This window comes from Equus przewalskii, chromosome 24 (genome assembly GCF_037783145.1).
Source record: "Equus przewalskii isolate Varuska chromosome 24, EquPr2, whole genome shotgun sequence".
Taxonomy (NCBI): Eukaryota; Metazoa; Chordata; class Mammalia; order Perissodactyla; family Equidae; genus Equus; species Equus przewalskii.
In genome coordinates this window covers 26,158,980-26,184,017 of record NC_091854.1, presented here as the reverse complement: position 1 = coordinate 26,184,017, position 25,038 = coordinate 26,158,980, and the positions used below count along the sequence as shown (strand labels likewise).

The 25,038-nt window shown below is 37.0% G+C and overlaps 1 protein-coding gene and 1 long non-coding RNA gene across 5 annotated transcripts in view; one reads left to right on the top strand and one right to left on the bottom strand.

The window, feature by feature from the left end:
- Positions 1-25,038, bottom strand: part of PTGER3 (prostaglandin E receptor 3) — a 245,129-nt gene that overhangs the window by 55,909 nt on the left and 164,182 nt on the right. For 3 of the 4 annotated variants that reach the window (XM_070592384.1, XM_070592385.1, XM_070592389.1), the window contains one exon: positions 16,226-16,479. The exons of the other annotated variant lie outside the window; for it this stretch is intronic. In XM_070592384.1, coding sequence (XP_070448485.1) covers positions 16,459-16,479 — 21 coding nt within the window. In that variant the 3' untranslated portion in view covers positions 16,226-16,458. Of the gene's footprint in view, positions 1-16,225; positions 16,480-25,038 lie in introns of those variants that run through there. 4 annotated transcript variants of the gene reach the window in all.
- LOC139079158 (uncharacterized) overlaps positions 1-25,038 on the top strand; it is a 73,685-nt gene that overhangs the window by 11,309 nt on the left and 37,338 nt on the right. The gene's annotated exons all lie outside the window — the stretch shown is intronic.

Genomic DNA, 25,038 nt, shown 5'->3' with positions numbered 1-25,038 from the left:
CTGTAAAATAACCAAAGGCTTGCAACAGTGTGAAAATTTATTCAAGAAAAACAGATGACTTTGGACAATAGTGAGCTTTATGGTGTTTTAATTTGCCTTATTCCCATTCCTCTCTCCTCAGCTTTTCGGTAGCCTTGAAAACCAGCAGCCTCAGCAACATGGTAGCTGTGAAAACCAGTAGCCTAGCAGCCACTGGAGGGAGTAGAAAGAGTTCAGAACTTCCCCAAAAAACCCATTTCCAGAGAATTGTCATTAGGTGGCCTGAATGGTCACTCCCTGGAAAAGCTCTTTGCAAAGCTTGTCTTTGTTTGACTTAACTCAAGTCTCTCTCAGTAAGGAGATCCCTATCTCCAGGGCAGTTGTCTAAAACCATCAGCAGCAATTGTCACAGATGTCATAGGCAGTAACACTAGAAGGGACAAACAAAAAGTTTGCCAAAGTATTTAAAAGGAAAATCTGGGGAATGAAAAGCTCTGACATCCCCAGGTCTAGAAGGCCAAACAAACGTGCAATGTTGTGTGCATGGCCAGGAAACACCTGAAAAGGTCCTAATTCTTACCTCTGGCTGATCCGGAGGCTCCACATAAGCCAGAAGTCAAAGCTAAGGTAGAGCTGTAAACTACCAGAGTGTTGAACACAGACCCTAGCACCCAAAAGAGCACCTCAGGAAAGACTGGAAAACCTACTTGCTCAAAAGATTCAAGGAAATCTATCTAATTGTTAGCTGACCACTAAGCTAATCAAGCAGAGACTAGAGTGGCCACACAACACAAAAAATACAGACTTTAGACACTTAGTCACAAAAATCAGTAAACAAACAAACAAAAAACCCAATAGCAACAACAACAATAACAAACAGACACAATGATAAACACTGAAAAGGAGAGTAATATGATTTTAAAAGTTACCACATGGTATTATTTAGAATGTTGAATTGTCAACCAAAATTACGAGACATGCAATGAAAAAAATTATAGCCCATACACAGGAAAAAAGCTATCAGTAGAAACTGTGCCTGAGTAAACCCAGATGTTGAACTTACTAGAAAAAGACTGTAAATCATCTGTTATAAATATGCTCAAAGAACTAAAAAAAAAAAAAACTATGTCTAAAGAACTAAAGGAAAGTATGAGAACTGTATCTCACCAAATAGTATCAGCAAAGGGACAGAAATTACAAAATGAAAACAAAAGTTCTAGAGTTGAAAACTACAATAATTGAAAGGGAAATTTCACTAAAGTGGCTCAACAACAGATTTAAGATGGCAACAAAACCAACCAACCAACAAACAAGCCATGAACTTGAAGACAAGTCAATTGAGATTATTCAGTCTGAGGAACAGAAAAAAAAATATGAAGAAAAATTAACAGAGCATCAGAGACCTGTAGGACACCATCAACCTTACCAACATACATGTAATGGGAGTCCTAGAAGAAAAGGAGAGAAAGAATATTTGAAGAAATAATAGCTGAAAACTTCCTAGATTTGATGAAAAACATTCATCTACATATCCAAGAAGCTGAAGGAATTTTAAGTAAGATAAACTCAATGAGATCCACATCCAGACTCATCATAATCAAACTCTTGAAAGACAAAGATGAAGAGAATCTTGAAAGCATCAGAGAGAAGTGTCTCATCACATACAAGGGATCGTTAATAAGATTAACAGCTGATTTCCATCAGAAATCATGGATGTCAGAACACAGCGGGATGGCATATTCAAACTACTAAAAGAAAAAGCTGTCAACCAAGAATTCTAGATACAACTCTCTCTTCAACCAAATAGAAAATAGAAAAGAAAAGATCTTACTAAAAGTAGTTTTAAAATTATAAATTTCATTGGAATTTACCCAATACAACAAATGAAAGAATTTTATGGAGACAATTTTCAAACAGTAAAGAACACGTAAGAAAATCTGAGTGAATGGAGATCTATGTCTTGTATACGGAAGACTCAATGTCACAAAGATGTCAATTTTTTTTCAGAGAACAATAGAAGCTAATTCTAAAGTTAATACAGAAGACTAAAGGAATAAGTAAACCAAGACACATTTGAAGAAGGTTTGGGGTACCAGATATCAAGATTTATTATACAGTTATAGGAGTTAAAATAGTTATGTATTAATGTAAGAACAAACTAAGTAATGAAGTAGAGAATTATAAAGTACATATTAGGAAGGACTTGATATCAATGAAATACATTATATATAAATAATATATAAATATAAATTTGTAATATAATAAATAATTACAATAAGCATAATATGACATCTAATCTATATAATTTAAATATAAATGCTTTATACACATATAGATATATAAACAATATATAAAAGATGGAGATGATGTTACAAAATGGTGATAAAAGGACAATCTATTTAAAAAGTGGTGTCGTATCAGTGGATTTTCTTGGAAAAAATAAAACTAGGTCCCAACTTCACCCAAAACACAAAAATGAGCTCCAGAGACATTAAAGACTTAAGTACGAAAAAATAAATCTTTATTAGAAGAAAAAACAGAATAATATATGTTGCTACATGGTAGGTAAGTTATTCTTAAATATTACTCAAAAACACAAGCCATGTGAGAAGACTGATAAATATGTTGAAATTAACATTTAAAAATTTGTATGTCACAAGATATGATAAATGAAGGTAAATGAAAAGCTGAAGACCTGGGAGTAAATAGTTGCAATATGTATTCAACAAATGATTGTTACCCAGAATACGTAATGAACTGCAAATCAATTTTCAGAATAAATAATTTTGTTTACTTTTTAATATTCTTTCTTTTTTCTCACCTAGGGCTTCTCTAAGAATCTGAACTAGAAGAAATAATTCTTAGCCTCTTAAATTCAATTCTTTAAAAATGGGTTAATGGTAGTATCCAATTCTTAGAAACACTATCTTTGACTGTTTACCCTACAGCTTAGAATACAGAAACTGGACATTTTTTTTATTATGTGCAAATGCAAGGAAAATGCTTATTTTAATTAAGGTAGATCAGATCCTTCCTGTCAGAAGATTTATGTGGTGCATAAACATATCTTACGTGTGCTGTGATTAAGTTAGTTGTCTGTATCTTGGTGCTGTTATCCTCCTGTCATTGGATTTAATTATATTGCATTATGACTGGTAATTAAACAGAACAAAATATCATTACCTCATTAGTTGGTTTTATAAGGCCTTGAAAACTTTTCCTAAGAGCTTATGTATTTATTACAAGCAATCACCACTATCATCAGTGCTCCTTGAATTGTTTCTGGTAACCGAGTTGTCAGGTATACATTCATCAATTACTTGGAATTTAAGCTCAAACGATTTGGGTGGATAAAGTCCTCCTATTCAACCAGGTAGATGACCACCATTTTGTATCAGTCATATTCTTAAATTTGTTCTGTTCCAAATGGGGTGCTGAAAGCTCTACAGCAACAACCAGCAAACTCATTTTGACTGAGTTGTCTGTGATTATGCAATTAACAGAAGTTGCCATTTACAATCTGCTGGTTTGGGTCTTCCGATGAATCTTGACTCTTCCAGGAGAGTGCATCTTGTAAATCTTTCTATGATCCCACAAGCAGTGACATAAGGGTGAAAATATGCTGACTGAAAGGCACTGTAGTGCCTGGGGCTATAGTTGTGACCACAATCCAGTATGTGTACAGTTGTGAAGAAATTACACACCTTTCAGCAAAGCCACCTCCCAGTTGTATGCCTTTACTTCTTGCAATGACACTTGCTCCTCGCTCCATCTTGATGGTCAGAGTTTTAAGCAAGTCTCCTTTTTATCAAATCCTACTTTTTTCAGAGAACGTAGAACCTAAGTGTAGAGATGCCCTATTGCATCCCAGGAACTATTTTGTATATTATGTGTCATTTAAATCTCACAATGACCTTGTAAGTAGGCTCTATTCTCACAGTTTTACAGATCAACAAACTGAGACTTAAATAGATAAGATATTTTGCTTAAGAGAACCTTGGTAGAAAGTGGCGTGTCTAGTATTTAAGCCTAGTTCTTTTTTTCTGGTTCCAAAGCTATTCCCATTTCTTTCCTATTGTGTTGACTCTCAAGAGATTGTTTGTTGAAATTAAATGGCCCTCTGATATCTATTCCATGAACACTGAGGTTATTTGTAATGTAGAGATGTGGATGTTGCACCAGCAAGGATGTCTATGGAACCCCTCAAGGAATTGTGAGGATGAAATTTTAACAACTTGATCTGGAAGTTGCAAAGGGTTTATATCCTTCTTGGATAGTTGATATTTACAAGAAGAACTTTCTCAGGTGGAAAGAAGCTGGGCGTGAAGTGAAAGAGAATACCTTTTAGGATTCACAACATTATGATAATTCAGCTGCATATTGTAGGTCAGCTTTTTGAAGTGTGTATGTTTCTCTTGTTACTTACTAGCTTTTAGTGCAGATTTACTAAAATATGCCAAATTTGTCTAAGCTTTGCTACAGAGTATTATAAGAAGAGTATTACTATTATGCTTAAGTCAGAATATTAAGAGGAACCCCAAAATCTCTCCTCAGGCTCATCCTGATACATTTTTCCTTTAAGCAGGTTTTGCCATGAAGTTACTCATAGAATTAGATTTCTAATGATTGTGCCCCCTAGTTTGTAGAAGAAGACAGATATTATTTTCTCTAAATTTTTTACTTTGAATTAATTTTAGATTTACAGAAGAGTTGTAAGGGTAGTATAGAGTTTTAGTTTACCTTTCATTCCAGCATCCCCTAACATTAACATTTTATATAACTATGGTACATTTACCAAAACTAAGAAATTGCTATCAACTAAATTCCAGGCTTGTTTAGATTTCACTAGGTTTTCCACTAAAGTTCTTTTTCTGTTCCAGGATCCAATTCAGTATATTGCATTGCCTACATAAAAAGGTGACAGTTTTCAATGTTGAGTAGTAATAACTGCAAAGATGCAGAAGACTCAGACAAAGGTGTTGTGGATGGAAGAGAAAGTCTATTAATCAACTCCTCAAAATCCATGGAATAAAAAGATTCTTTGTGTCTCTCCACTAGGAAACCATATTGGAAGACCACCATGAGTCTCTCCCATTGCCCCATTATTTACTTCTCTGAAGGATAAGATTGAGGGGAACGTCATTGTCATAGAAGACAACAGTCTCTTGTTCCCTTTCCAACATGTCTTCATGTCATCCCTGCTCTCCTCTTTGCTGACTGTACCATACACTAAGCTCTCTGCAGCAGGACCTTTTGCCTCTGCAAGAAGAAACCCACAGAGCTCCAGCTGGTCTCCCTGAAAGTAGATGGATGAGTCAGTTTACGTTAGGTGGTATAGAGTAGAAAAATCCATTTTGAGCATTTTTTGGATGAAAAATCTACTGTTTTGAGATCTACATTCCATCCAGTTCCTGTGTTTGTTTTTCACACTGTTTAGAATGCAGAGAGCACAAAGGGTGTGATCAGCACTGTGCAGAACCTCCAGCAGAGGTCAGCTAGTGTATGGTTTGCTTTTTGGCTTCGTGTCGTAAAAAATGACACAGATTGCTAAAAGTTATCTTCTTTTAAATGCACAATTAAGAAAGTTTACAGTAAAATAAAGCACCGTTATATCATGAAAATTCCTCATGCAGCAATTTAGCAATCACGTGTGTAGAAGTGTGTATACATACATATATATACATACATATTCTGATTAAAACACCTCTTATATGTGTTTATGTGTGTATATACTGTGAAAATTAATAAACAGAAACTTCATTTAAAATGGAATTTGGAGACCAGAAGGGGAGCTCTCCTGCTCTATGACAATAGCAGAGCCCAACAGAAAGAAGACAGACTTCCTCTTCTTGCCTAGCAGCAGCTCAGCCAATGAAAGACGTCAAAACTCAGCCAATGAAAAGTCACTATACTTCGGACTCCCAGTCTCCTCCAATGGACTCTTTGTTTACAATAGCCCTCCCAACTTTCTCTTCCCCTCTATAAAACACCTTCTCCTTCCCTTGTTGCAAGGGTCTTTCATGTGGCTTACCATGGTTCCTGATGCCAAACTGCAATTCTTTGCTGATCCAGAATAAACCTATTTCTGCTGGAGAAGTAACTGGCTGTCTATTTGTTTAATGTCAACAATACATATATATATATATATATCTCCACGTGTGTATATAAACACTTGTGTGTATACATTTATGTGTATATATATATGTAGACATAAGTGTATCTTCATGTATGTATATATACACCTTCACATACACATCATATACATATACATATTTTAGCTTGCATGTCATATATTAGTCGGAATAGGGTAGGTTGTGCTGCACTAACAAAAACTCTCGAAATCTCAGTGGCTTAAGCCAATATAAACTTATTTCCTGCTCAAATTATATATGCTTGGCTGGTTGATGTGGGGCCCAACTCCACAGTCGCTCAGGAACCCAGGCCAACAAGGACTCTACTATGCGGCAGCTGCACCTTCTAGAACAAAAGCCCCCTCAATTGCCTGGCATAAGCAAACAGAGCCTGAGTAACTAAACATGAGAGCTCCACAGACTCAGCCACGCAGAACTTTCAGTCACAATTTAATGGCAGAACTAATCACAATGCTTCACTCAACTTCACGGAAACCAATAAACACATCTTCTAGGTGTACAGAAGGGGAGTAGAATAAGGTATTGGTGAAGAATTATATACGATGTCAACCACGTGGAAAAAACTACCTATTTGAAAGAAAAGAAGTGTTCCTCTGTCATATGTCAGGGTAAAGTAACACAGGGGGCTGTAACAAACACTCTAAATTCCAGTGACTGGACACAATCAAAGTTTACTGTTTGCTCATTTGACGGCATAATGCAATTGGGAGGAGGTCCCTGCTCCAGGAAGGCAGATGGGGACTTTAAGGTCTAATATTTTGTGACATATGATAAACACTGAAAAATGACATCAATAAAGAGGGAGTTCTATTTTACTTCTAGATTCAGAATGTAAGATGGATAACACAGACAATGCGACTGCTTTGTGCCACAAGGTTTGGTTCCTTGACAAGTGCAGCAAGCAGTCCTCTTAAGGAGCTAGCTCAGACATTAATGCCCTTAGTGCTCTGAAGTGCTTTACAAACTGCTCTTTTGAGGGTAGAAAATAGCATTCTGATATGTAAACAGCTTTTTAAAGAATAACTTAGTCATCCTGGCTTATGTAAATAAGGCAAGACCCGTCATAAAAGGGTTTTTAGAGCAATTTTGTTAGAAAAATTTATCTCCTCAGCTTTCCTTCTTCCTTATTCTCTCTCTTCCTCACCTTATACCTACTTTTTAAGCCTTTCAGCCACCCCAGCACAGAAAGCTTGCTACTGACTGAAGTCGTGGGCACTTGATATTGTCTGTGTCCTTGATTTACATGGTCCAATTCCTGAGCATCAACAGCTTGAGGTTGGGGTAATTTGTCCTCCCTTTTCTTAAAAAAACCAACAAGAGAAAAGTAGTCTAGCTCAGTAGTTATACGATTTGTAAATAACTCTCACTTTCAAAATGATCCAAGATCCTTGAAACTTCAACCAGGATTCATTTGAAATGATGTGGGGTCATTTAAATATGCCACGGAACTCAGAAAAATATATACAAATCTCTTTCACAGCTACATTGTCCTCATACCAGTAATCTGGATTCCTATTTTTACTGCCTCTCCGCTTGGTTGAATTTAGTTGCTGTGCCAATGTTCAATGACTAAAATCACGTGAGAGCCGGCCCTTGCTTGGCTCCCTTCTCAGTGCTGTGCACTCACATCCCTGTGGCTAATTGCAGGGTAGAAACCAGGGTAGCTGAACAGGAACAGACCCTGGGGACTCCATTTTAGAGCCTTTTTATACAAATGACCTGTGTCTAGGCAGAAGAAAAGACGGCTAGAAACAATAATCCTCTAATTGAAGTAAAATGGGAATTATAACTAATATAATCTCAAACAAAGGCAATGACAAAATGGAATACAATTTATCCATAAATACAGGGCACCAAATGAAACACCTGGCCAATTCAATTATTTGGTATCATGTGACCTGAGGCCCTAATATGTTAGATGAACCTAATAAGACAGATACAGCATAATGGTAAAGATCATATATTCTTTTTTTCTCCTATATTCTCCAACATCAACTAATTGTGGATTAAGAACACATTATTTGACTTCTCTGAACCCATTTACATCCTTTGAAAAATTACTGGGGTTGGATTAGTTGTCCTCAGAGTTATTTTTAGCACTAACCATTTGACACATTTCTCATTCTGTGATACTTATGTCATCAGAGCCTTGGGAGCAAACAGCTTTTCATCTTTTCCAGTTGATATAGAACCTCTGCTTGGGCCACCCATCTTTGCTCATCATGCTTTAACAGCATACCACTGGGTTTATGGTCTTACATTTGGATTTCTCCTTCTTGACCTCTGGATGCTCTTCTGTAGTATTTTCAGCTGAATAGTCTTCCTTGACAGATTCTGGGTCAGCTTGCTTATTCCTTGTCTATGTTCCCAGTTGCCGTCTCATATAAAGAGGTTAAAATGAATCATGAATAGGTTGGCGGTCTTGTCTGCCACCTGGGAGCTCAAATTCTAAAGTGAGACATTTGAGTTTTGAGCACTTAAGACTGTTGTACACATTAAAACATATTTTTGAGGGCATAAGTTATTTGCCGGAATGCTTGATTTAATCCTCTGTCCTCACATTGTTTCAGAAAACTACTGCATTTTTCATTACCCTCTGTGTTCAAACAAGTGAATGATGGTGTTAGTGATGAGGTAGAATATAAACAGGCTCGGCACTTCCCTAGGGCATATTTCTTCAGTGCAGCCTGTGAAATCCTTAACTGTGTCAATGCTGAGAGACCAGACAAAGGCGCACTTAATCGATAAATGCACTGTTGCAAGGCAAGACCAGATACGAGTTTCACATAAAGCCTTTGCACAATGCTTGGTTGTTCACTCATCTCTGACACTTTGAGCACAGATGTTGAGAAGAGCAGTTGTGTAAAATCAGATTAATATATCATGAAGTTTCCATTATAAAGAGATGTCAGGGGAAAGACCATCATTTGAACTGCTAGAAATAGAGGGAGAGGAAGATCAGGTGATGATGGAACATATCTGAATTCCAGCTCTCTCAAAGGAAATTTACTGTGATTTCTGTAAACTTTTTTCCTTGTATTTGTAACATACGCTCCTCTTTGTCTCATGTCTCATGATTTATATTCCTCCAAATAACTATAAAGTCATTCTTCATTTGGATTTGACTCTATGGAAATTCTCTGAGCATGATGTCATCTCAAGTGTTAAGAGGATGTTGGACTTTCTTAAGATTGTACTAGAGGATGCCCTCTTAATACTATGTAGAGAAGAAAATTCTAAGAACAAAGAGTGGATTCTCAGAAGGGGCTCAAACACTTGTGTCTCTTCACTTGGGTGAGGTAGATAGGCTCACTCCATAAGAACACATGCCAATGTCCTGCTCAGCCAAGCTCAAAATGACATGGGTAGCAATGTAAGACTATTCTCTGATGAGGTGCAACTGAATTTCTCTAAATTGTTCTTGTATTACAAAAAATGATGAATATTATTTTAGCGTTAATTTAAATATCGACATTCAAATTTTAAATAGTCCAGTGAGTATAAATATTCATCATGGTTACATCAACATTCTTGGACCATAGTTAATATTCTCCACATTTTCATGACCTTCTGGATGCATATCAGTCAAATATAGAAAAACTCCTAAACCAGCATGCTTGGTTGTCAGGTTCAGAAGGAAGAGAATAATGATCATGGATTTTGCCTGTGCCTGGAAATTCCCAGCTCTCTTGGGAAGCTGCACTCTACTTGAAACAATTTTTTCATCCATTCTATTATACATTTCATGCTTCCTACCCTCCAGGTTCTGGAGGTTTGAAGGTAAAGAAAGCATGGTAATTCAGGGCACAGTCCATTCCAGAGTAAGTTCTTTAGTCTGATTTAGTCTGAAATGTCTGTGCGCATTCATTCAAAAATGTTTATTTTGCCTTAGCTACATACCAGGAACAGGTGCTTGGGATACATCAGTGAATTAAATAAAGACTTTAGCCTTTCTGTAGAATACCTTCCAGTGCAGGAAGGCAGAGAATAAACAATAGATGTAATAAAAAGCAAATTGTATAGTGTGCTAGGAAGTGATAATTGTGCTAAAAAAGGAAACGAGCATAGTAAGAGGCATTAATAGCACACTAAGGGGGGCAGCAAGGAAGGACACGTACAGGTGCAATTTTAAAAGGGCTTTTCAGGAGAAGCCACAATGAGAAGGAGACATTGGAGCATGGAGTTGAAGGAAGTAAGAGTCGGTCCATGTGCATAATTGGGAGAACATTCAGGGAGAGAGAACAGACAGATCCATTGCCCTCAGGCAGGAGAATGTCTGCTGTGTTTCAGCAACAGCAGGGATAGTTAGTGTGGATGGAGTGAATTGATCCCAGCGTGAATATATGAACATCTTCTAACACCCAGCCCAGTCTCTGTGGGTAGAAGGATTGGGTGCAGTTAGCCTACGATATGATGAAAAAGGAACCAATAAATTCTGTGCACCTAGTATTTGCCTAATACCTTCTGTTATCTTATTTCATCTTTACCTTAATCTGTTGAAGTTGTTATTATAATCACCAGTTTACAAATTGGAGTAATAGCACATAGACAGGTTATAAGACCAAGGCTACAAAGCTATTAAGTCATGGGGCTGAGATTTGATCCCTTCAAATCCTGAACTCTTTTGGCCACACTGCTCACCAGCATTCATTGCTTTGAGGTTCAATTTGTAAACAAAGCAGCTAAACATATCGAAGGATTACTAAAACTCAACTCCAGGGCCATCAAGTAGTGTCATATTGGCTAATAGGACCAGAAGTGACTGTGATTCCCACTTGTTTTCTCCCACTGGCCTATTTCCCAGCACTGCTTTCCTTGTTTACAAGAAGAGAAGCTGTTGAAGGTGACCTAGGTACGGATCACAGACATCAGCTATTGCAGACCGTTGTTTAAAACAACCCGCCAAAGACAGCCATGGGACCAGTCTCTGTGTGGCATTAATGTCCCCTTTAGGTCACATTCCTGAGCAGTCATCTGATAACACTTGCTTCCTTTTCCCAGTATGTAAGCTGGAGTATTCTGGAAGCAGTCAGCTGGGACACTCAACAACAAAACCCCTGCCTGCAGCCTCCTCTGATTCCAAGGGTTCGAATCTACCCATCATAATGTTGTATTTTGACCTCACATGCAGCTCTTAGCATGAAATGTGGATGTTTAAGCTATAAAATTTTGTTTCTGACCAGTCCTTTCTTCCCTGAGGACATAAGTTGTCTGTTTTCTGATAGACTCTTTTGTTACCTGTTTTTGACCTCTCTTATTACACTGAGTAAGAATCAAAAGTTTAAGATTATTTTTGTATGTATGGGTTGCTGCATACATGCACATGCATTTACTCAGTCATGCTCTAGCTTGCTTCAGATAAAGTATGTAAAATGTCTGTATTAAGTGTCATGCAGAAAGACTAAAGTTGAATCCACTGAATTGAGATTTGGAGAGGAAAGCAGTGGTAAGTATACTGATGGGAAAGAAGAGAGAGAATTAAAACCAGTTTTTTGGAGGGCATGGTATAGACAGGATCCTGTGCCTGCAGAGTTTACTCCTTAACTTGAGTTTGTGCTGCTATGGGAGGAGATGGAAAAGTCTATAACCTGGAAAAAACTAGGCCTCCTTGTGGTCAGTTTTAGCACACTGTTCCAAACACAAGAAACACAGATCCAACTCAGATTAGGCCTTTAAGAAAATGGAATCTTGACTTCTGCTTTCTACCGTGTGATAGACCAGAAACACTGAGCAGCCCTCTCAAAGCAGAACAACTAGATGGTGGCAAAAGTAATGCAAACATGCCTTCCAAAGGTATCCCTGGCTGAGATGAAAGTAAGAAAAATCTCCAATGGTAAAGGAGAAAGACGAAGGAGGACACAGGAGAAAGAAGAAAAGGAAGAGGTAAGAGGAAGAAGAAACTGAAACTGGAATAACGAAACCATGAGCAGTGACCAGTAAGCAATGGGTTGCCTGGGATGACCTGGCTGCTGAGGCTCCCATGGTGCTGGGGTGCAGACGCCCAGCATTGAGTCAGCTGCAAAGTGCGAAAGCAGACCCTGAGACTTTCATACTAGGTCAAGACGCTCATAGTGGGCTAAAGTGGTCACAGGTCATTAGCAAGCCTGCCTCGGCTTGGGAGGAAAGCATTCTCGTTTTAGCACCTCAAGCTTACCACCGATCAGGTTCCCCTTTGAAACTCCTGGGCATCTGAAAGGCACTGTTTAAAAACCCCTGCCTCCTAATGAGTCATGATTAGGTTTAATAGGAGGATCCACCCCACAGGGAGAAAATTAAAACCCATCTGCTGTAGTGACAGGGACATACCTGAGCTATTAGGATCTTGCACGTAATTGTGGTCAAGACTGGATGTCCAAAATGATCAGGAAAGCTAAGTCAACAGAATCTTTGCTAAAATTCTGCCATGACATGTCATGTTGGTGTGCCAGTCCTTACATTAATAACAGCAACAAAAATAATACTATAATAATAGCAAATATTTAAGGAATACTTACTTTGTGGCAGGCACTGTTCTAAGCACTTAATAAGAGCAAATGCATTGAATTATCACAGCAAACTCTGAAAAATGTGTTCTTTTTTTTTAAAGATTGGCACCTGAGCTAACAACTGTTGGCAATATTTTTTTTTTTTAATTTCTTTTTCTCCCCAAATCCCCCCAGTACATAGTTGTATATTTTCGTTGTGGGTCCTTCTAGTTGTGGCATGTGGGATGCCACCTCAACATGGCCTGATGAATGGTGCTATGTCTGCGCCCAGGATCCGAACCGGCGAAACCCTGGGACGCCAAAGTGGAGCGTGTGAACTTAATCACTCCGCCACAGGACCGGCCACTGAAAAACATGTTATTATTGTCTTTATTTTATATAGATAAGAAAACTGCAGCCCAGGGAGGTTATGTCCTTGTCCCAGGTTACACGGCTGGTGAGCACTGAAACCGGGAAATATGCATGCTAACACCAGCACATAAGAGGAACTAGATAAATTTTACTGATTTCAATTTCTTTTCTTTTTGCTGACCTCTTGAGAGGTCTTGGCTGGGCTAGGAGAGAATAGAGATCACCTTATTTTCTTCTCAGCATCTTCTAGATCCCAGGACCTTCCGGAACCTGGGCTCTCCCCAATCTGCAGCCTCTTGCCTATGCTCTGTTTTGTGTCCTAGAGTCGCCTGCACTGTCACAGATCATATTTCTTCAAGGACCTTGGGGGAGGCGTGATGCTTTTTCATTGAGAGTCTAAAGGATATTCACAAGGATAAGTGATATGTGTGAAGCACCACAAATATAAAAACTAACACCTGTCCTGGTTCTAAGTAGTATGGTAATGTGAGAGACAAAAATGATATTTGTTATGAATTTCAATCATCTCTTTAATCCAGGTTTGTTTGTTTGTTTAAGAGAGAAATTATTGGAATATTTGAGGATAAAAACAGAAGCTCTAAATTTTGCTAATTTTAGGAAAAAAGAATTCAGAACTTGAGTCACAAGTAAATCATTGCCTAACATATACCAAGACTTAATACAAAGATTTATCAACTAGCTAGTTAAATAAATGAGATGAAACTTGTAGCTGCTAAATTAATAGCAAGTAAGAATAGATTAAATTTACATGGAAATAAAGCTTTTGGAAAAGGTTATGAAGCAAGAAGCTTACCTGTCCCTTCTTATATTGGCCACTTGTGAAAATGTTTTCACTTATTTAGTAAACCAAACAGTGAGAATTTGTAGCAAGAAGTACAACCTAAAGTTAATATAGTATTACATTTATCATTAACACAAACAAAGACTTTGGACAACTGAAGCACCAAACCACCAAGATAATTAATTTCTTCTGAGTGTGATATAGACTGAACAGAATGGAAAGTATAATGATTTTTTTTCAAGTAAAATTATCAGCCTTTTGCATTGTGCACTGCACGAAACACTAGTTTAAGGGCACCTATTTCTGAGCCCAAAAAGAGTCTAATGATTTCCCAAGCAAACGCCCCTGCCGTACAAGGGTAAGCTAATGAAGGTAGAGTTTATGAACCTTCCTCCAAGATAATTTGCTTTATTAAAATAACCGAGAGCCCTGGAACTCTGAAGAAAGTCAGTCATTTTTCAAATAAAATCACTCATATTTTTGAACAATCTTAAACACTACATGCTACTACGTTTCTGTCTGTCTGACTCATCATTCAGAATGTAAATATTATTTTTAGATTATAATTCTGCTTTAGATAAAAAAAAAGTATATTGGATACAAACTTGGACTGGCTATGTTATCCCTGGCCAGTTATTTCTTCCACGTTTATTATTGTAATTACCACACCCCTACACACACTATTCTTTGTCTAATGCATTTTCCTGTAAAAAAAATTATTCTAGATTGTGAAATACATACTTATACTTGGATGTTGTCATCCTCTTTGGTCTATTATTATCAAACATTAAAACATTACTTCTATTTCAAGAACTTCAGTAAGAAGAGAACAAAATTGGGGGCTTTGCTCATGAAACCGAACAGATGCCTATGTTTAAAAACAAAATAAAAAGTAATGGAAAGTTTAAATTGGAATCCAAATAAATAACTCTAAGCATTTACATCTGCCTTTATTTCTCGTCTATACTTAGAAAAAAGAGGAAGATAGAAAAGCAAAAGAAAACCTCTAGCTTATACATTTTAATTTAAGAAGTTGCAATAACTAGGTGTCAATATTTAAAACAGCATTGCTTCCAACTCACAAACTTATAGAATCTTCCAGAGAAATTTATGCATTAACACCAATTTTGTGTACGGAGGCAGTGCGGCAATATGATCTGGTATGTCCTAGAAACTTTTCTTTTTTTCTAAACTCATTATGACATCTACTAATCTCAATATATTAACATCTTCATCTCAACGGTTTCATTTTGCAGTAACTTCAAATTCTTATCTCAGTGCATAGTCTATGTTGATAAAATAATTAGAATTTCTTTTTCCTATCATCCATATCAGCACCCATTGCACCCATAAATTTTGTTCACTGCCCTCACCAGACTTGCAAAATCCTGACAAAGACATGGAATAGGGAAGGTCCAGAAAGAGGTAACAGACGTGCTGGGAAAAGGAAAACATCAGTTGAACTGAAACTCATATACGGAATGTGATTGTATCTGACAAACCGGTAGCCCACAAAAGCAGAACACTTCTGCTCTTAAAATATATTTGCAATGAGTGTCAATACTTTGAAAGAAAAGATGTTCCATCAAGAAATTTGAGTGTTGGTCATGGGGATGAGGGGTAGTTAGAGACCAAGATTCGGGAAAGTGAAAAGGTCAGTATGCTGCTTGTTTTCCAAGATGTTTCCATGGACAAAGTCTGAGCTGTAGGGAGAGAAAGGGTTATTGAGATAGAGAAAGGGAGAGGTAGAGGAAGGGGCAGAGGCAGAAGGAGAAAGAATGAGAAGAGGGGATTCACAGAGAGTTTATGAGAACTTATTGTATTCAATAGGCACCAAAAACAGAGCACTATTATTCAGAACATATTTTTAAAACCTTTGCAAATCATTAAGAAATTGACATAGAACCCAGGAGAAATTGTCAATTTTATAAACAAGCCAGACACAGAAGAAAACCAAATCATCAATAAGACTTGGAAAGATTCTCAACTTCACATTTCAACCAGGAAAATGTAAAATAAACAATGAAATATCATTTCACACCTATAGGGTTGTAAAAAATTAAAACATCACAAACATTCCTGTAACTACACACGGGGGAAACTCTCATTCGTGCGGGCGTAACAAGATGCACAAGCCCTTTGATCTAGTACTTCGACTCCTACGTATTTATCTTAGAGAACCTCATAAATGTGTGCACAAGCAAACATGTACACAAGTGATTTTTTTTTTTGCAGTGATGCTTGTCATGACAAAATGAAATAATTTTCCTTTGGCAGGGGACTGACAAATTATGTTTTCTTCAAACCATGGAATACTTTACAGCCGTTAAAATTAATGATGTACAGCTTCATGTTTCAATATGGATAATTCTCAAGAAATACAATTTTGAGTAAAGAAAACCAAGTAGAAAATCACACATGTAACAGGAAAACATATATGTAAATATTCTCCACTCTCAAAACAATAGGATACAGATTTAATGGATGCATATACATGTAGTAAAAATACAAAAGCACGCCTGGAAACAGGAGATACCAACTTCTGGATAGGGATTACCTTAGGGGAACATGGGGGAGAAAGTGAAAGGGAGCAGGTTGGGAGGTGGGATGTTTCTGTGATGTTTTCTTTCTTTAACAGAAAGAAAGTTGAGGAACTTCCAGTGATGTGATCTTGGAGCAAGGTAGGTTTTTAATTTCCCAAAAATTCCTCCTGAAAAATAAACAAACCAATTAGGATGGCAAGTGAGAAATCCATTTACAACGTCTAAATAAAACTGGAAAGCAAGACATTTCTACATACTTCAGATCATGAACACAAATGATGTCACCTGCAGCAGTGGAACAAGAACATGATTGAAGCTGGTGGCAGGAATAATAAGAAATGGGGACAACCCATGTACCCCACAAACCCAGGGTTCAAAAACTTTGCCAACAAATATCCACTTCTAAGGCAGAAGGAAACATGGGGAGGGGGAAAGCATGGGAAGACATCTGAGAATGCCCAGTGACACTGGGAAAAGTCCCCAGAGGCTCCAATTTGCAAATGAATTTAAAAAACCTCATGCAAGCATGAAAAAAAAATCAAAGTTCTGAGTTAATTTCAATTTATACTTAAATGACCATACAATTAAGTCACCATTTAACTTATATTTACAAGTTAAATGACAGAACGAGGAAATAAACAGAGAAATCCAGACTGAGATATTCTATAGGACAACTAATCTAATTTCTACAAATCAACGGCGGGGGGAGAAGGCAGGAACTTCTTTGAATCAAAAGGGACTTAAGAGACATAACCAAATTAAAGTACAGACGTTTTTAGATCCCGATTCAAACAGAGCAATAAACAGGTTTTTGAGACAATTCATACATTTCATTTTTCTACTAGGTATGAGATGATACCAAAGAAACATTGCCAATTTTATTATAAGTGATAATGATATCGTGGTTTTGTAAGAAAGTGTCCATAATTTTTAGAGATTCATACTGAATCATGTGGGGATAAAATCATGCCTTTTGATATTTGCTGTAAAATGCATTAAGAAGGAAAAAGGGAAAAGGTGTTTAAAAAAATAAGTTAAGTTATACAAAGTTACAGTAATCAAAACAGTGTGGTAGTGGTATAAAAACAGCTATATAGATCAGCGGAATGGAATAGAGAGCCCAGAAAGAAACCCTTGTGCATATGATCAAGTGATCTTCAATCACACATTGGGGGAAAGAAGAGTCTCTTCAACAAATGGTGTTGGGAAAACACCACCTGCAAAGGAATGAACTTAGACTCCTACCTTACACCATATACCAAAAATTAACTCAAAATGGATTAAAGACCTAAATGTAAGATCTGAAACCATAAAACTACTAGAAGAAAACAGAGGAAAAAGGTTCATGATATTGGATTTGACAATGATTTCTTGGTATGACACCAAAAGCACAGGAGCAAAATAGATAAATAAGACTATATCAAATTTAAAAACTTCTGCATATCCAAGGAAATAGTCAACAGAGTGCAAGAAAACCTTCAGATGGGAGAAAATATTTGCAAATCATATATCTGATAAGGGGTTGTATCCAGAATACATAAAGGATTCCTACAACTCAACGACGACAAAAAAGCAACCCAATTAAAAAATGGGCAAAATAATTGAATGGACGTTTCTCCAGAAAAGATATGCTAAGAGCCCAAAAGCATTTGAAAAATGCTCAGCATTACTAATCCTTAGAGAAATGAAAATCAAAATTACAATGAAGTATCAACCTTACACCCATAAGATGGTCACTATCACAAAAACGGAAAATAACAAGCATTGGTGAGAACACGAAAATATTGGAAGCCTTGGACATTATAGATGGGAATGTGAAACAGTACAACCACTATGGAAAACAGTATAGAGGGTCCTCAAAAAATTTAAAATATGATTACATATGATCCAGCAAATCCCACTTCTGCATATACTCAAAATGTTTGAAAGTAGAATCTCAGAGATATTTGCACACCCATGTTCATTGAAGCAGTATTCTCAATAGTCAAGCAGTGGAAGTAACTCAAATGTCCATCAACTACTAAATTTATAAAGAAAATGTGGTAAATACATACACTGGAATATTATTCTCTGTTAAAAAAGAAGAAAGTCTGTCACATGCTACAACGTGGATGAACCTTGAGGACAATATGTTAAGTGAAATAAGCCAGTCATAAAAAGATAAATACTGCATGGTTCCACTTATATAAGATATCTATAATAGCCAAATTCATAGAAACAGAAAGTTGAATTGTGGCTGCCAGGGACTGGGGGAAGGGGGAAATGAGAAGTTGTTCAAAGGGCATAGAGTTTCAGTTTTGCAAGATGAAAAAGTTCTAGAGATCCATTGCATAATAGTATGAATATAGTTAACACTACTGAATTATGCACTTAAAAATGCTCAAGATGGTAAATTTTATGTTGTGTATTTTTACCACAATTAAAAAATGAATAAATAAGTAGGTTAAGTGAACGTGACAAAATTTGGGAAATAGTCTTTTCTTAAAAAATAGATCTTTTTGTGTGTGTATGAGGAAGATTGGCCCTAAGCTAACATCCATCTTCCTCTTTTTTTTCTCCCCAAAGCCCCAGCACATAGCTGTATATCATAGTTACAAGTGATTCTAGTTCTTCTATGTGGGACACCACCACAGCATGGCTTGATGAGCCATGTGTAGGTCCACACTCAAGATCCAAACCACTTGGCCACACGGCTTGCCCCTGGGAATTGTTTTATCTTGGTTATTGGAATATCTTGTACGAGTCTCTTTAATTTTGCATCTATATCAAAATTTTCACATTTTCTTTAAAGAGAAATTGGAAATAAATATGGCAGAGTATTAACATTTGTTCATTCAGGGCTGGGAGTAATTGCATATTTTTGCATGTTTGAAGTATTTTATAATTGAGAAAAAGTAACAGCTATATGTTATATAGTAACAGCTATAAAAGTAACTGGCAATATTGAACCTTAAAGTTGCCCAATTTGAGTCTATGCGTCCCAGTTCCAAGTTAGCATAGGAAAGGGAATCCCATCAATCATGACCAGTGGAGAAGATCGCATAGTTCAAACACGGCTGCATGGGGAAGATGGGGTCCGTTCCCAGAGGAATCATCTGGACTTTGTAGAAACTCTGAAAATGTTTACTGCAGATTGGAAGGGGTGGAAGGATTTTCACTGTAGATAAGAAAATCAGACGGAGATGAGTAATAAAGCCTGAATGTATTTGACTATCACAGTTTGATGCCACTTGTTGTGCCACTAATAGATTCTGAGACACTTACGCTAGTTCTTTTTCACTTCTCTAAAGGAGAAAAAAATGCTAGCAGGTATCTGCTACTATCCCCTGATAGCTGAAGATAATAACTAATTTTTTTCTTTAGGAAAAGCTAAAAAAATTGTCGGTTATAGTCATGACCCACCCAAGATGATTCAAGAGCTTTTACTCAGTGTTATTTTTGAAGACATAAAAAAGAAGAAATTGATAATAAAATTAACATCAAAGCAGAATTGCATTCCCCAAATTGAATAGCTCATTAGTGACTATCAAAGAAAACCACAACCAATTACTGAGGAAATCTGATCTATGATTTTACACCAACACTTTATTGTGTGTTTTTTATGTTTTCTCACATTTAGAAGTTTCTGAATATGACCTATTAAAGATTTTTTTCACGTTTATTTTTTATTGTTTATTTTGAAATAATTATAGACTTACAGGAAGTTACAATAATGGAAAATTCCTGGGTACCCTACACCCACTTTCTCCCAGTGGTTACATCTTTTATAAAATAGTACAAAGTCGGAACCAAGAAATTGATATTGGTACAATGTTCTGAATAGTTCAATGTCATCTTATCATATGTGCGGATTCCTGTAACCACTGCTGCAATCAAGATACAGAATTCTTCCATCACCCCAAAGATCTACTGGTGTCCAAATCAAATGTAGAAAGCTTGCCACCTCTTCTCTTTACTTTCCTTCATTTATCATATAATTGCCTTAAATACTTTCTCTACTTAACATTGAGATCCACATCAGAGAATATTGTCCTTTTTGCTTCAACTCTTAAGCAGAATTTAGAAAGAGGAGAAGGAACGTTTTTGTATTTACCCATAGTTATTCTTTCTTCCTTCTTAATGTCCTTTGTTTCCTTCTTTAATCCTTTCTTATTCAAGGACTTCCTTTAAGCCATTATTTTAGTCTAGGTGCTGCTGTTGACAAAGTCTCTGTTTTCATTTATGTGAAAATGTCATTTTCCTCTACATTCCTGAAGATTAAGATATAGAATTTATTTCTGGAGGGCAGATACAGAATTTGGAGTTCCTCGTTCTTTTCTTCCAGTACTTGAAAAGTGTGCCATTTCTTTCTGACCTCTGGGATTTCTGATGAGAAATCCATTGTTATTCAAATTGGTTTTTCCTCTGATAGGTAAATTCTCCTTCCTTCTTGCTGCTTTCAAGATTTTTCCTTTGTTTTGAGTTTTCTAAAGTTTTATTTTGATGAGTATTGGCATGGATTTGTTTGGGTTTATCTTGTTTGGAGTTCATTCAGTTTCTTGAATCTGTTGGTTTATGCCTTTTTTTAACTGTTGGTTTTATGCCAGATTTGAGTAATTTCTTTGAATATTTTTCAACTCCACCCTCTTTCTCCTCCCCATTTGGGGCTCCTATGACACAAATGTTTTGTTATAGTCCCACAGACCTCTGAGATTTGGTTTATTTTTTCAGTCTATTTTCTCTCTGCTGTTTAGATTAGCTCATTTCTAATGTTCTATCTTCAAGTTCACTGATTTGTTTTTCTCTGTCCTCTCCATTCTGCTGTTGAAATATCCACTGAGCTTTTTATTTCAATTATTTTATTTTTCAGCTTTAAGATTTCCATTGGGCTCTTCTTTATATTTTCCATTTCCTAGGTGAGATTTTTCATTTGTTTCAAGCAAGTTCATAATTGCTTATTGAGACAGTTTACGATGGCTGCTTTAAAATCCTTGTCACGTAATTCTAACATCTGTGTTGTATCGGTATCTGTTAAATGTCTTTTCTCATTTGAGACTTTTCTGGTTCTTAGTACATGTGTGATTTTTATTCTGGCCTGGACATCTTGTGTATTATGTGATGAGGCTCCGGATCTTATCTAAATCTTCTAACTGCCCTCCCCTAACACTGTGTCAATGTGGGAGGGTGGATACTTCCTCACGACTGCCAGGAGTGGATACAGGTCCAGGTTCCTCACTTGGCCTCTGTTGATACCTCAGGGATGCCTCATTGCTGCTGAATGGAAGTGGGAATTTAGGCTCTCCACTAGGCCTTCACTAACGTTTCCCTGGTTGGGAGGGGAAGTGACTATGTTACTACTTCCCACGTAAACTTCACATGGCATTAACCTCCACAGACACCACAAGAGGGAAACTGTTTTACGGTTGACTGGTAGAGAAAGTTCCCCAATTGGTATCCTCTTATTTCACCCCTGTGGAGATGAGGAGGATGCCTCATTACTGCCAGGTGGGGATGGAAGTCCAGGATCCCCAGGTGGCTTCCATTGACACTGTGGGGAGAGATTCATTACTGCTGGGTGAGAAGGAGAATCACATCTCCTCGCTTGGCTTCTCTGATAGCACACTGGCAGTGCCTTATTACAGCCTGGCAAGAGTAGAAGTCTAGGCTCCCTACTCAGCCTTTGTTGACAACGAGGGGGTTACAGCTGCATTTTGTTCCATGATATGTTTTTGCGGTAGGGCAGTTATTGTCTGAAAGTTTTTAGCTTGCTAAGCTGTCTCTTTCCTTGTCCTTTGTTAGAGAGAGCAAATTTTTATGAGGGCTCTTTTGGTCAGTTTCCAATGGCTTTTCCAGATTGCAGCTTCTCCAGCACCCAGTCCAGGATATATGAGTCAAAAAGAAAACCTAGGGAACTTGCCACCATGGTCTTTCTCAGATTCCAAGTTCTGTAGCTGGTCTGCCTTCGTCTCCCTACTTTTCACAGTCCTCTTGCGTTTGCCTTATATATCACATCCAGGACTTTTTCCTGTACCTAATAGAAGGAATAGAGAGAAGTGCATCTGCTCCATCTTGATCTGGAAACAGACACCTAATGAGATTTCAGAATTTTATGAAGTTTAACTTCGTTCAGGCATTTTCTATTTTGTTAAGCATTAAGCAACTTTTATTAAATGTTTCTTTATCATTTAATTGTAGACAATGGAGACGTGAATTTCAGTGGAGGAACCACCTCACCGCAACTCTAACAACTAAAGTAATAAATTCAGCATGTAGTGGATAAGGTCAGCCAACTGTGAAATCATCTTCAAAGATCAACATGATTTCCTTTGGAAATCAATACCAATAGGGCTTGACTGCAGCCTAGATATGTATTCACATATCTAAAGGAAGAAATATGTGAAGTGATTATTAATGTGCAACCTTTAAAAGGGGAGATGTCCAAACACAAATTTAATACTTTTCATTTCAATACCATGAAGTGAGAAAATGCTCTGAATGCAGATTTTTTAATACTCTATCCTTAGACATTCTATCTTTTTTCTTTTTTTGATGAGGAAGATTGGCCCTGAGCTAACATCTGCTGCCAATCTTCCTCTTTTTGCTTGAGGAAGATTGGCCCTGAGCTAACATCTGCTGCCAATCTTCCTCTTTTTGCTTGAGGAAGAGTGGTCCTGAGCTAACATCTGTGCCAATCTTCCTCAATTTTGTATGTGGGATGCTGCCACAGCATGGCTTGATGAGTGGTGTGTAGGTCTACGCCCAGGGTCTGGACCAGTGAACCCCAGGCCATGATAGTGGAGCACATGAATTTAATCACTACACCACCGGCCTGACCCCTCGACATTCCATCTTTAGACAAATGTATGCATCAGGCTAGCATAATTTGACTAACTCATTCCTTTTGTTCTGATTCCACAAAAAGAGGTAGCTTTGCCCTTATCTATTGGACTCCATGTCAACTTCTTATAGAGAGAGAATAAGCTCAGTAGAAGATTCAACTTTCTAATATCTGTGGCAACTCTGTTTCTCATGATAATTCTTTAAATTGGCCTTCTCATCGATATTTTATGAATTTTGATTAGTGTGAGCCAGTCTCTCATTTACCTTTAAAGCTCAGGAGCAGATGGTGGAAAGAGGGACCCAGAGCAGCTTACTGCCTTCTTGTGAGACCCAGATGATCTCCTTAAGCAGTATCTCCAAATTCCTCAAATTATTCCAATTAAGTTATCTATATGCTTCAAAAACAGGTATTTAGAAACCACGCTACTTTAACATGACCACAAATACTAATATCTAATAGACATTTGACTATACTGAGCTAAGAACTGTAAAGAAGAAAATATCCTCAAAGATTCATATCCAAAAGAGTTAAGGTTTCCTGAAGGTAATCTGACAATCTGATAATAGTGATTCTTCCATTCAACAAATATTTATAGAATGCCATGCACCGTTCCGGGTGCTTAGAATAGATCGGGAAGGGCAGCAGACAAGACTCCTGTCCTGTGGAACTTGCATTCTAGAGAGTGGAGAAAAGACAGAAACAAGATGCCTAAGTGAGTCATACGAATGTGAGAAAGTTACATGTGCCATGGAAAAGAAAAAGTAAAGCAAGACGACGGGGATCCAGAGCTCAGGGATGGGGGCAGGTTAATGGAAAATAGGATTATCCGACTGAGAAGGTGAGACTTGTGCAGATTTAAATGAGCTGAAGGGTCTCTGCACATAACAAGGACTTCTGAGGACAGAGCATCAAGAGGGAGAGTTGGAGAAGATGATGTCGGGGTAACGAGGGTCCAGATGAGGAGGTGGAGACTTTTGGGCCAATTTTAGAACTTTAGCTCTTAGACTGACTAATACAAGAAGTCATTGAAGATATTCTTTAATGTAACCTTTTATTTTGATAGAATTTCAAACTTACAGCAAAGTAAGTACAAGGAATACCTGTACTCACATTAACCAGTTGTTTACATTTTCTCCCATTGCTTTTATCATTCTTTCTAAATGGTAGAGAGAAAGAGAGTGGGAGGGAGATTACAGATAGATAGATGATAGATAGATAGATAAATAGATAGATAGATGCATGATTTTTTTTCTGAACTATTTGACAGTAAATTGAAAGTCATGATCCTTTAGCACGAAATAGTTCTGTGAATGTTCTCTAAAAACAAGAACATTCTCTTACATAACCACAATACTACTAACAAAATCAGGAAAGTTGACATTGATAAACACTGTTATCAAATCCATAGTCTATATTCAAATTTTGTCAAATTTCCCAATAATATCCTTTATAGCAATATTTTTCCCTCTGATCCAGTCCTGGAATAATTTTTTCTTTAAGAAGTCTACATTCCTTTTAGTGAGAAATGGTAAATAGAAATCAAGATCTGGGTATTAGGTGTGCTCGTTGCTAACGCTGTGTCATACCTTTTAGACAATCTCAGCAACCAGATCTAGTATATGTACACATATGCACATATATGCCTATATCTATAGACATTTCTATATTTACAGAGCTGGATAGACAGACGTTAGATATCATTGATACTTTCCATTTCAATCCAGTTCCAAAGTTCCTTCTTTCCATATTTCTAACTCCTACTTAAAATACTACTCCCATTACCTTCAATATATTTACTCATTTGTTTAAGCAAGTTTTAAAATTGCTAACTCATACCATTGCAAAACACAAACCTAATAACTAGAGTTCAATATTTGTTTAAAGTTTTTTAAAGGTGAAATTACAT